This window comes from Nannobrachium achirus (genome assembly GCF_963921795.1).
Source record: "Nannobrachium achirus genome assembly, chromosome: 17".
NCBI classification, from domain to species: Eukaryota; Metazoa; Chordata; class Actinopteri; order Myctophiformes; family Myctophidae; genus Nannobrachium; species Nannobrachium achirus.
Window position 1 is genome coordinate 16,998,293 of NC_137824.1, and position 13,751 is coordinate 17,012,043.

The 13,751-nt window shown below is 43.6% G+C and overlaps 1 protein-coding gene across 1 annotated transcript; it reads left to right on the forward strand.

Annotated features, from left to right (window-relative positions):
- The first annotated feature begins 4,214 nt into the window (after window positions 1-4,214).
- On the forward strand, window positions 4,215-13,715 carry prelid1a (PRELI domain containing 1a). Its single transcript, XM_080745576.1, has 6 exons — window positions 4,215-4,335; window positions 6,557-6,680; window positions 8,605-8,830; window positions 9,519-9,632; window positions 10,813-10,891; window positions 11,807-13,715. Exons 2-6 carry the CDS (start codon window positions 6,589-6,591, stop codon window positions 11,926-11,928), a joined length of 633 nt encoding a protein of 210 aa, XP_080601702.1. The 5' UTR covers window positions 4,215-4,335; window positions 6,557-6,588; the 3' UTR covers window positions 11,929-13,715.
- The last annotated feature ends 36 nt before the right edge of the window (window positions 13,716-13,751 follow it).

Consider the following 13,751-nt stretch of genomic DNA (forward strand, 5'->3'; position numbering starts at 1 on the left):
TACATTGAGTGGTGTGCGTTAGGCCATCCCTCTGCGATCAGCTTCCATACACTTTGTAGCTGCTCGTCCTCCTGCGTAGCAGCTCTGATCTCATCCAGTTTGTGCTGTGACACTGGCCAACTGTGAGTAACAGCATTAACATGACACTCGATGTCCTTCTCTGTGGTGTTGTCCCTGCTCTCCAGAGGGCTGCGTGACAGGGTATCTGCGATGACCAGGGTTTTTCCTGGCGTTGAACCGCATCAGTCGCATAAGGAGTCGCTGACACCTCATCCTTACAGTTTATCAGGGGCACCAGTGGCTTGTGGTCTGTGATGAGTCGGAAACTGTCCATGCCAACCAGGTACTTTTGGAACCTCTCACAGGCCCACACTCCTGCTAAGCATTCCTTTTTAATCTGCGCGTATCGTATCTCTGTATCCGATAGTCTCCTGGAGCAGTACGCGAAGGTTTCCAGCCTTCACCGCTGTGCAGCTGTAGAAGGACAACCCCTATCCCATAGCTGCTCGCGTCTGCTGAGACGGCTGTCTGTCTTTCTGGGTCATAGTGGGCCAAGACAGGTGAGGTGATAAGGTCTTCCTTCAGTCTCTGGAACGCTTGCTGTTGTGGCGGGTCCCATGTCCACACGTTTCTCTTTCAGCAGTTCATACAGAGGACCTGCTGCTGATGCCAGGTCTGGGATATATTTGCTCATGTAGTTGATCGTTGTGTGACTTTCACTATCACGCCCTGCTCCTCCATTCTCTGTAGTTCCTTCTGTACTTTAGGTAGGAGTGGTAGGGGGACCCTTCTGGAAGTGTGTACGGCATAAGGCACAGCTCCGTCCTTCAGGTTTAAGTGCTCTGAATGTCTCTTGGTTCATTACAGTAACGGCGGCACCAGTGTCAATCCTGAACTTAACTGGTGTGTGTCCTATTTTTATCTGTTCTGACCAGTGGTCTGCACTGCCCTGGTTTATTTTACTCACCTCTTTATTGTTCTGAGTAACCTCTCTCACTGACTTAGAAAAAAGTCTTTCCCCCCCTTTCTCCCACATTTCCAACATTCTGTGTCTAATGCTGGGCATTTGGCCTGGGCATTATGCTTTTCTGTACCGCACCGGCAACATTTGTTGTCTCCCGACGAGGCTTGCTCCCCCCCTGCCACTTGTCTCCTTAGCAGGCTGCCTCTCGCCTCTCCTCCAAGGCCGCCGGTGTGTCACCTCCTGGACACCTCCTGGTTGCCAGCTCCCACCTGATGTCATGTGGGAGTTCAGAGCACTCCAGACCGTACTGAAGAACTGCTAGCTTACATAACGACTTGAGACTACGACTCAGATGTAAGATAAGCATCACATCACACGGCATGCCACCGCCGACCCCCCCAAAGAGGACCAGAGCATCTCCCACCACGCAGCGGCCCATCCCGTATCTCGCAGACGGCAGTTTCCCCTTGGGCTCAACCTTCCTCCAAGAGAAGGTCTCTGGACTGAACTTCCACAGATCATCGAAGTGCCGGAATGGATCGATTGCTTCGCCAGCAAATATGTACAGCTCTCCGTGGTGGGCGAAGGCTGCATGATGCTGCCTTCCCTCTGGATGAGGCTGTGCTAAAGATCCTTTGCTCAGCCAGCTGTTGGTCTCCGTGTCAAACACTCTGATGTTGTAGAATTGAAAGCTACCTCTGCAATACTGGCTCGGTCGTCCCCCAAACACAAACATCTTTGTACCGATGGCGGTGGCAGAGTGAAACACTGAGACGGGCTGTGCAGGGCCTCCGGTGGTGATTAAAGACCATAGCATGGTGACGGTGTCCAACTTGTACATGTCAATGTATGGAATGAAGTCATGATATTCACGCATCTCAAACCAGGTTCCATAGACATACATAACCTTGCCCACCACACAGGCTGAATGGGAGCTCATCCACGGTGGGACGGTCCCGTAAACCTCAGGCCTGGACCATCTGTGGGTGTCCACGTTGAATCCATGAAGCTCATTGCGTGAGCCCGGCTTCCTTTTGAACACTAACCCCCCCCAGACGTAGACAATATTGTCTACGAGCACAGCTGTGTGATACTTGCGCGCAGAGGGAACCTCAGGGGGGCGCTGTCCTGTTTCAGTTGTCACCGCGGGCAGCTTGATCCAGCGCAAAAGCACTGTGTTGAAGATGTGAACGTCCATCTGAGCCGGTATCTGCCTTTCCTCCTCTCTGTCTTCCATCTCTAGAGTGTAGACCTGGATCCCTCCGAAAGAGTAGAGCTTGTCCCGCCCCACCGCCACGCAGGCTGGGAACTCTCTGTCCAGCGCCCCTCGGCCAAAAGGCTTCGACCAGCGAAACATCGTCACAAAGCGGATTCTTTGCGTCCTCTCTCGTCAAAGATGTTTCTGGATAACATCTTTCTGGATAGCTTATCCAGAAAGATGTTTCTGGATAAGCTATTAGTGCAGACAAATACACATAGAGATCAGTCGACCTGCCTTATATTGTACGTTGTGACGTCACGCAAACTTGACCAATCCGTGAAGATGATTTGCAGTGAGAACCTTGGTGTAGACGTTTCCCAGGAAGCCGGAGTAATGTGATTCCTCTGTAGTTGGCTGTCACAGAGACCCTCTAGTCCCCCTTTCTGAGCGGTGCTCCTGTAAGGAGCTAAGCTCCAACATCTGGCTTTGTCCAGTTCCGAAACTGGTGGGAAAAAAAAACGTGTAAAAAAATATTCGGGCACACAGGCGCACGCAGACTGCTGGGCACGCGCAGACCGCTGGGCGCGCGCAGACCGCCGGGCACGCGCAGACCGCCGGGCGCGTGCAGACCGCTGGGCGCACGCTGGTGCTTTGGCATGGGATCAACTTTGACCCCAAAAAATGCACAGACCTGGTTGGTTGTTTAAGTTGGACAAAATGTGACCATATTCTCCCAAATATGGAGATGACTGACATCTGCCATAGATGTTTTGTCATAGACCACATGAGATTGACACAATACGTCCATATATGGGCATTCCAAGATATGGGCTTAATATTGATGACATCAGTGTTCTCCATATATGGGCATAAAAGGGACAAGGACGATTCATTTTGTAATGAAGCCCTCACTCATCTTTCCGTCGTTGATAGGTTGTCATAGTTACCCACTGAATATCGCTACTCCAGTACTCCATATATGGAGATACCTGACACATCCTACTAACCTATCTAGGTCTGACCTCTGCTTTTCAAAAATACTTTTCAAGTACAAATTACAAATGATATATTTTCTTTTTAGTATCAATAAATTGCAGTATTGGACATTTTCACTGCAGAATTCAAATATGTTCCTGAATTGGCTTATGTGGTTTATTCATAATGATAGGCTACTACTGACATTTCAGAGTCAAGGTCAGGGAACAGCCAGGTTTAAAGTCAGTCCCATATCATAGGCACAAAGTCATTTCAGACAGGGGCCTGTGGGCAAATACATCAATTTGGGGGTCCTTGTCATGAAAAAACGTTTGAGAACCCACTGGTAAAAATGGTAAATCTCAGTATCTGACAAGCTGGACAGTGTCTGGTAGGCAGCAGTTATTAACTAACTCCAGAAGGTGGCAGTAAAGTAACACAAATGCAACACAAGCTTACAGCAGTGTTTTTTTTTTGATTGATTGATTGATTGATTGATTGATTGATTGAAGTTTTTAATAGAATATTGCATAGGGAAAGGTACAGTTTCATGACATTTCACTCGTACAAGGACAACTAAAAGGAAACCAGGTATGTCTTGCAGCGTATTTCCATTGAGATCCTTCTTTTTAACTCATATCAACATTGAATGACACACAGTAGGCTATGCATCATAAAAAAAACTAAAAACTAAATAAACAAAAAAAGCAACAATGAAAAATAAAAGGTATTTTCAAAGAGGGTCAGGGGGAGGATAAGGTTAGGCTACTACTAGGTGTATTGTTACCTGTTTCGAGTGGCAGCCGCCTGTATTTTGAATAATTATTTTGGAAAATGAAAATAATTAAATACAATAAAAGCAATTGAAAAAACACGACCAGGTCATGCAGGAGGTGAGGTGATAAGGTCTTCCTTCAGTCTCTGTGAAATATCTAGGCTAAAACATTTGAGTACTTGAACCATAGACTTGAACACAGGTATATGGACTTGAACCCCAAAGAGGAGGAATGAGACAGAATTCGACAGGGTCACCAATGTCGGTGCAACAGCGCCGGATATGTCGTCGGCTTTGACCTTCCTCCTACTTGGCTCGAGCTGACAGTCTGACAAGCTGCTGCTGCAAGAGAGAGGAGAGAAGCTTAAAAATGAACATACCTGCGTGTTCCTGAGCTGTTCTTCTTCGGCCGTCCAGGTGGTGAGTGGTCTTATTTTATTTAAAAAACAACCTCTCCAAATGGCTCTTTATTTATTTTTAGACGTCACAGCGTGGAATTGGGTCAAATGATGTAATATTTCATTCATTGCGACGCGCCGCAGCCGGGGCTAAAAATGCTAACGCTAGCGAGGAAAGTGGAGTAACGTTCAGTTCACTACACTCCATCCTGACGTGACCTCATAAAAATTCAATACATTTCAATTAAAGAAAGGATCTTTATTGGCGTGAGAAAACACACGTTTGCAGTGCCAAAGCAGGTGTCAAAATATGATAAAAACGGTTGTAAATGGGGAACGTATATTACAGTTGGCACGGGTACAGCACCACTGTGTAAACAGAGCAGTGTATAAATGCTACTGTACAAGGAGTGGAGTGAGAGTGCGGACGTGACCACGTTCCACACGTCGCCATGGCTGTGGGTGGCTTACTATAAGCTTATAGCAGTGTTTCTACAAACTTTTAACATTTCAACGTCTCCCTTAACTCTGACAGTGTTTAAAAGGAACCAAATCCATTTGGTACCATTTGTACACTTGTCAGAATTACAGACTTGTATGGGTCAATTTAAACCCCCCATAAAGGAACCCACAGAGTCCCTGGAATCCACTATACTAAGAACCACTGGCTTATAGTACTTTAGTTCAGTCTAAATATAGAGCATGTCATGTTCATCTCATTCATGTATTTCATTTAGTGCCTTTTAAATGCTAATAGACCATAGATAGCAGAGATCACTTTTATTTAATTTGTTTCTTTGATTTTAGTGCAGTCTATTATGCGTATTAGCGTATATACATATTATTTCAATGTAAATGCTCATAGGCCGAATACATTTTTCGTTTCGTTAGTTTTGACAGCTGACACTGAATGAAAGCTGTCAAACAGCTGAGCTGGCACTGATTGACAGCTGTCATTCAGTGTCGTTTTTATAGACTAGCTTAGGACAGTGTTACCCAGACACCAATATCGATATTATGTATAGACAATGGATCTTGTTTTATCTCTTGGACCCAGTCTACACAGTATTTATGCTATTGATGTGTCGTGTCAATAAGTAGTCTTGATCCAAGGCTATTGGTGTATACAGTTATCAGTTATGGTAATATGCCTTTTGCAGTTTTACTGGTTGCTGTATTGTTCTAGGTCTGAGAGTTGTTTGCCCGCCAAGTGAACCTGCTTTTTGTTAACCTTTTGCACAACAGAAAGGTTAAGCTTTTGATCATGCTTCACTTGACAATATACAGTATATATATTATATATATTATAAATGGTAAGACGAAAAATGTATTTCTCAGTGGATTCCTTGTGACTCACGTCAGTGCAACCACCTTTCTTGTTTCTTTTGGACAGTGTTTGTTAGGTCACCACCACAGTTCAGTGAGTCATGATTGTAATGGAAACTCTGTTAGACCACATAATGGAAACAAGACTTTTTTGTGTTATCCACTCAGATTGTCACAAGCATTCTAAATATAACGGTATGAAACGGTTTAAAAGGAGCCGCAGTCCTCAGAGGGTATATTCAACACTTTCAAACGCTCCAACAATGATCTTCGACTTTATCATCAAGCTCTTTCTTGAGTGACACCACCCAGGATCATCCCGACAGAGACGCTTGGCCTTAAGCTTAAGCTACTGATTATGTTGAGCCCTTTCGACCCCCACGGGTTGACAGTATTGATGACCTTACCACAGTGTTTTTCAACCACTGTGCCTGGGGACCTTTGGCGGTGCGAGGCGTTGTGTGCTTGTAGATCTGCTGTTTTCACTACTGTTGTGCGACAGCCTTGCATGATGAAGCAGGGCTTTACTTTGCGAAGAAACGTACACATTTGAAACTTGGAGATACAAGGTTTCTTCCCGACAGTGACGATATTTACACCCCCGTATTATGTTGGTGTGCCCATGGATTCTTGGGACATGAAAAGTGTGCCCATGCAGAAAAAAGGTTGAGAAACACTGCCTTACCACACTCGCATTTCTCTGCTTCTACCAAGTGACAATTAAATCTCCTTGAGTGTAACTATTGCGTTACGAGTGTACCAAAGTGGAACCAAATGGACCAAATTACAGATATGCAAGGGTCCATTTGGTTCCCACGCTGAGAACCATCCACTGACCTCGACCATTATGTGCACAGGATAATGGTCACACAGAAATGGTTGAGTACTTATTTGTAATTGATCATTTTGTTTGACAGGGTTTTGCCGGGGTCATTGTCAAGACGGAACAATGGTGAAGTATTACTGCTGTGCAGGTTTCCTAAAGAGTTCCTGGGACCAAGTATGTGTTGCATTCTGGCAACGATATCCCAACCCTTACAGGTCAGAGCACGCACGCACGCACGCACGCACGCACGCACGCACGCACACACACACACACACACACACAATGGAACTGAACTGTGGTGAAACTTTAGCTTCTGATCTTTGCTTAAAAAGCTGCAATCCGGAACTCATTTTAATACAATGTAATTGATTGAAGTCTTTATTAGAGTCTTGTGCAGGAAAACGTACAAGATGGAACTCATGAACCAGTTTATTCTAACTAGTACAATCTTTATGTAAATGTTAATACAATATTACCAGTACATCTGTATGGTAGACTATGTTTGTATATAACCAGTACATGTGCAGTCGTTGGAGGTCGTCCCCCTACTATTTCCATTGAGACATTTACTCTGGGGTCAGAGTCATACTGGGTAAATGTTATATTTCCCTGGCCTGGTAAGCCACCCAGTCGTGGAATTCAATTTCATTTCGCAGAATGAAAATGAAATTGAATTCCGCAACCGGGTGGTTTATATTATATAATATTTCCCCTGGCCAAGAGGGGATTCCCTATTGGCAGAGCAGTAGAGGTTTCTCTCCCCCGCACACAGGACACCTGGACATGAAAATGTCATAGAGTATATACTATATAGTAGAGGTCTTCACGGGTCCAATTTGAACTACCCGAACCCAAAAGGACCCGGGGGAAATGGACCCGGACCCATATGGCCCCGTCTATCATTTGGAATTTGAGAACCGTTACCCGATCAGCCCCGAGACGTGATGGATCCGATCCGAACGGCCCCGCCTGTTATTAGAAAAATTGGATCCGATACCCGAGCAGAACGAGAGATCCGAGACCCGAACCTGTCGCCCCGAAATGAAAGAATGCCAACGTTATTATATTAAGAGTTGTATCAGACATATTTCTTACCTAACGTCGCCACGGTGCTGCTGTTGCTGTCAGCGGCGCTGTGCCTCTCGCTCTCGCCAAAAGATGATCTTTTCCCAGACCAGTAAGTCAATGCGGACAGTTTGTAAATACAAATAAATCCATGTTTTTATTCCTTCTTCTTATTTGGCTAGCCAATGCTAATGCTATCGTTTTCTGTCGCATGTGTTGTTCATTATATCTTTCTGCTTTGAGTGTCCATTTTGCTCTGCAGAGCATGACAACACGCAATGACAACTCCATTGTAAACCGTTAACCAAAACGTTACGTTAATATCTTTGATAATAATAACAATCCAACTGATACAGTCAGTGTTGTGACTGAGAGAGTTCTACTTCTCAGTTCTCACAACCAATGCAACAGATTACATGCTGCATCTTTAGTGCCATCGTGTGGCGTTATCTATTTGGTGCAGTTGTTGCGTTCACTTTCACTTCAATCTCGGCCTGTCTGTCTCGGCTCCACTCGGGTAACAGGAGATACCCGGGGAACCGGGGCAGACGGCCCCGGCCCCGGCCCGCCCCGCGGTAAAAGCTCGAAAACGGCCCCGTTACCCGGCTCGGTTCGGTTCGGATCGCGGGTAATTTCGGATCTCGGGCAGGTCCGAAGACCTCTACTATATAGCTTTAATTTAGTTGAACTTACACACTATAAATAGGTGGGATCATATGAGGCCAGTCTTAAATTCAGACAGTTAACCCATTTTTGACCAGAGGCCAAAATCTAAATCCTCACTTCTCACTACATTTGTATTTATAAAAATGATATAGAAAACCTGGCTGGGTGAGAACTTCTCACCCAGCCACCCAGGTTTTCTATATCATTTTTATAAATACAAATGTTGGGATAGCAACGCCTACACAGAGTGTCCATCCTAAAAGGTTTAAATGGGTCGTTAAACCAGTCTGTAATCTCTCAGCCACCTAGACAAAAACAATACACTTGAGTGAAAACCTTAAATGTCAAAGAAACTCTGTAATTCTGATGATTTATTCATATGGAATCCCTCTCTCCTCTCCTTCCCAGTAATCATGTTTTGACAGAGGACATCATTTTCCGGGAGATTACTCCGAGCAACTGTCTGATTTCCAGACGTCTGTTGACCAAAACGAGCCGCGCGCCTCGCTGGATGGAGCGCTACCTTCCCGCGCACATGGCCAGCAAGGCCTACGTCATCGAGGACTCCGTCGTCGACCCTCAGACCAGGACCATGACCACGCTGTCCTGGAACGTCACCCACGCTCGACTCATGGTTAGGCCTGTCACAGTGACTACATAATCACAATTATGACAGATATTTGCAAACATTAAAGAAAAAGTGGAAATGGAAGATTTAGAAGCTCACGGCACGTTTCGAGCTTGTAAGTCGGCTATTTCCACTATTCATCCCTTTTTCTTTTTTTAAAGTGTAAAGTTATCAAATATGTAAGTACTTTGTTGTATCTGCCCCATGCACCTTTTGTTTACAAAGCCTAATAACCACAGAAATGTACATTTTATTCATCAATGTTCCAACGACAGAAAGGCAAATAAATCGTTAATCGCTATTATTTGAGCGATTTAATTTAAATTTCATAATCGTGACATCACCCTGATGAAAAGTCCATGAATTCTAGCTGATGATTAATTGTCATACAAAATAATTGTGCATTTGCAACCAATAATGTGTTTTTGGCATTGGAACATGTTCACAAATTAGTGTGGCATCATCCGCACAACAGCAGTAGTGAGCTTGTAGATCTGATATTTCCTCCATTTTCTCTTGTTTTTAAATGTATTAATTTACGTGTTTTCTTTTGAACGTTTTGCCCACAACGACATGACACAGATATGGACACCAGATTGGAAGTGCCTGTGTTTCTTCCGGTTCTAGAGCGACTCTCATGTAGTGTTCTGTTTGATTTCACCCTCTGACCCCCCCACCCCCCCCCCCCCTCCAGTCTGTGAAGGAACGCTGTGAATACCACATTAACCCTGAGAACGGCAGCTGGACCGAGATACAGAGGGAGGCTTGGATCTCCTCCAATGTCTATGGTCTTTCCAGAGCTATTCAGGTCAGTAGAGCAAAGGTGCACACGGGACTCCCTAATAATGTGACAATCCAGGCATTTAATATAGTACATGTTCTCATTCAGAGTGATTTACATAGTTCAGGATGGGTATAAAGTGACATGCACACTAGTCAAACATTAACAGGGGAAGCGGTAGAGTAAATGGTGCAAAACTCTACGCAGTGCGACACGCTGTGAGCTTGTAGAGGTCATTCCAGCGCTTGGGGAGCTCGGAAGCCAGGAGGGAGAAGAGTCCTACTGTACTGTAGGTCACTTGGATTAGTGGCCAGGGATTCATTCATATGGACGGGAGGGTCATAGGGACGTCCTGTGTTTGCTGATAATAGTGACACGCAGAAAGTTACATAAGGCCCCCTCTCTGTGTGTTGTACTGCATAAATGCATTTTTTACTCCACCTTAGCCTGTAGCACTTAACCTAGTTTTGACGACAATGCATACTTACCCTAGTCTTACTTAAAGCTTGCTTTCTTGTGACCAAAATTGCATGTTATCTAGGTTAATTGTTTACCTGGTGTCCTATAGTTTCACTGTACAGTCAGTTTATTATTTGTGATACTATGTTGTTTAAACTGATGATAGATTCTTGATTTACCCCGTTTACTGTGGCACTACACTTTGTCTCTGCATTGGACACGTGGGTTTTATTTTGATTTTTGTAAGTCGCTCTGGTAAAGAATGTCTGCTAAATGCAGAAATTGTATACTTTCCTGTTGTATTTGCATTTAGTCCAGTGTCAGCTAGTCCCCACTCTCACATTGCATTTAACAACATAACAGCTGTGCAGTTGACAGACTTGCCACAGTTGAATGCCTAACCCACTGACCTAAGCCTAATTCTACAAAGGTCTTCTAAATCCTACACAGTTATGTGATAAACTTATGTTGCCACAGTAGCCTATATCGGTGTGGTGGTTCTCAAACGTTTTCATATCCAGGATCCCCCAAAATGATATGTATTTAGCTGCGCACTCCCATCTAAAAATATTACCCAGGTTGGAATCCCTTGTGAATGATACAGTTGTGATACAATTACCTCCCTCTGTCGGGAGAGGACATAAAACGTACAGATCACAGCTTTAAAGAAACTATGACAACAAAAGTGGAACGATATGAATTATATGACGATTTGTTTGATGAAGCCCGTCTGCTGCTTCCTTTTCAGGAATTTGGTCTTGCGAGATTCAAGACCAGTGTTACAAAGACCATGAAAGGCTTTGAATTTGTCCTCGCCAAAATGCAAGGTATGTTTATGCATTTCTTTGGGGCAATCGTTGTTCCTCATCACATTTTATAACTTTGATACTCAGTAGCTACATTTGGCATAATAGCTACATTTGGCATAATACGTTTCTTACAGAAATGGAATATGTAGTCTAGAACAAAATGCTTTTTACCATACCTGAACATTCCATGATGTTTGTGTTGAAAGCCAAATCAACGCAATGTGCTGTGATAAATGTGTTGCATGGGCACAAGCTAACTTTGTTATAAATCACTTAATAATAATATTAACCCATTTAGGCCTGAACACATTATGACGCAATATTTTATGCTTTAAATATTAAAAAAATAGCAGATATACAAGCTCACAGCGTGGCACCGAGTGCCGCGCTGCGAGCTTGTAGATCTGCTATTTTTGAAAAATCGTCAAAATTTGAATTTTGACCCGATTCTATAAGTGTCTTTTGAATCCTAAGATTTTTGGAAAAAAACTATGTTTCTATGTCAGCAATCTGGCCAGCCATCATCAAAGAAAGGGTCCTTTTCACTTGACTGGAGCTCAGTTAGTCTGTTCTTGAGAGACTACTATGTCAGTGGTGCTCAAACCTTTTCATGTGAAGGACCCCCAAAATGATATTTATTTGGCCACAGACGCCCATTTCAAAATATCTAGTTCCAAGGACCACCCAGAAGCAAAATTTTAGAGTTACAAAAGTTCGCTTTGAAAATACATATATTCAAAGATTTGCACACATTTTCACGACTTTTTCAAAAATAGCAGATCTACAAGCTCACAGCGCGGCACTCGGTGCCGCGCTGTGAGCTTGTATATCTGCTATTTTTCACTGGTTAAAGCGTTCAATAATTCTAGGCCTAAATGGGTTAATAATAATATTAATGTAGACAGTCAGTAATGTCTGTTGCCTCTGGTGCAGGTGAGACTCCCTCCAGGACCTTGGCAGAAGCGGCCACAGAGAGAGCGAGAGAGACGGCGCTGGCAGCTAAAGAGAAGGCCAAAGACCTCGCCTCACAGGCCCAGAAGAAACAATATGTATGACATGTTTATAACCAAAGCACAGGCCCTGGAACAGATTTATCTTCACCTTCTACTGAGATCGGATGAGATCAAACTGCTCCCAGATCTGTGGTAGATCATATATTGTAGGTCAGTGGTTCTCGACGTTGGATCCCGGGGGGCGACCAGGGATCCAAATGGGCCCTTTAACAGGTCTATTAACTCTTGATGGTGTAGAAATGGAACCATTTGGCACTGCATCCCTTTCCAGATAATATCCTTCTCTCTTTTCAGTGCGTTAAGAGATTTTGCTGTTGATGTTTCAAGATGAAACTGAACATTTCATTCCCGGCCACTGGCTGCTAATTGAAGTGGATGATGAAAGAAAACGGGGTCCATTTGGTTCCATTACTACACTCTCAAGACAAGAGTCAAATTAACACTGAGGATTTTACAGTGTAGATTGGGGTCCCAGAGATTAAAAAAAGGATGTGATGGGGATCCTTTAGAAAGTTTGAGAACCACTGCTGTAGGTCTTGTGAGAATCTCTCTTATGGTAGGTGGACCATCAAAGGCCCGAGCTGGGTTCAAACAGCCAGCTCTCCTGTCCTTTGCATTCTTCAGATTGTTGACACCAGAACCTTAAAACTGGTAAATGAAGTCCGAGCGTGTCTCGTGTTGCCAGACCAGTCGGAGATCTCCGCCTACCTCTACATCTGGTGACACTGAAATGTAACTTAGTCACTAGAACTAGAATGGCGAGAATGTCCGCTGGCCAACCGCTTTGGAATCATATCACCATCCCGTTATGAAGGTCTGCTCGAATTCTATGCATTGTTTTCTGCAATGCAGTCATTTCTAACTTCTCCAAAACAAGACAAACCTGGCATGTATTGATACGGTACGCAAGCACTTACTGTATGTGGTTAAAAGTTAAGGGTGATTGAACACCAGCTATGGCGTGCCATAAAATAATAGCTCTTCAATATCTTTATGAAACTTTCCCTCTTATCTTTTCTCCACCTCTGTGTCCATACATTACATGTGCTATCTACTCTCTTTATATTAAAAGTACACTTAAAAGTATTTTCATTTGTTTACTTTATACCTTTGTACTTGATCAATGTTCTTAACATCTTTTCATACCCATATTTTCAATTCCTTTTGATTTATCCAAATTTTGTATCTGAGTATATCGTTTTGATTGTAAATCAATCAATATATTCCAAGAGGTCTGTCTGTCTGTGTGTGTTTCTCAGTCTGCTTTGCGGATTGGCTAAGCTACATGTGACATTTGTGCTGCTGTCATAGTACCGATGAAATGGATGGCTGGTGTCATGGACTGACTTCCTAGTACTCTGACAATGGGTACCGCACTTGTATTTATGTTTAATTTCACATAGTTATACTCGTATCTCTCCCTTAAGAGACCTCAAACCAGTTTACTCACTGTTGTTAATTGTCACACATGAATTTTAAGTTTTTCTTTTCTAATCAAAATGTTTCATTGCTTCAAATTGAAGTTGATTGTGCAACGATGGGTCCACATTGTTTGCGGTCATCTCTAGAAAGTTAACTGGAAAGGAGGTTAGGAACTTGACTGGAGAGCGTGGGGCTGTCACTGTCACTGCAGTTGATTAAAGACAATGTTTGCAGTGGATATCAGCATCTGCGCCCAGGGTTGAAATTTAAATCAAAGGTTTAAAAAGGCTGAATTATCTTGTTTTATACAGCCGTTACAGTTTATCACAAATATATAAATGAAAATGTCAGGAGAATGTGCTTTTACTCCTGCAGTGATGTCAGCTTGTCAATAAATACAATTTATCTTTGTAACATTGTGTGGTGGAGGTTCATTTTTTCAA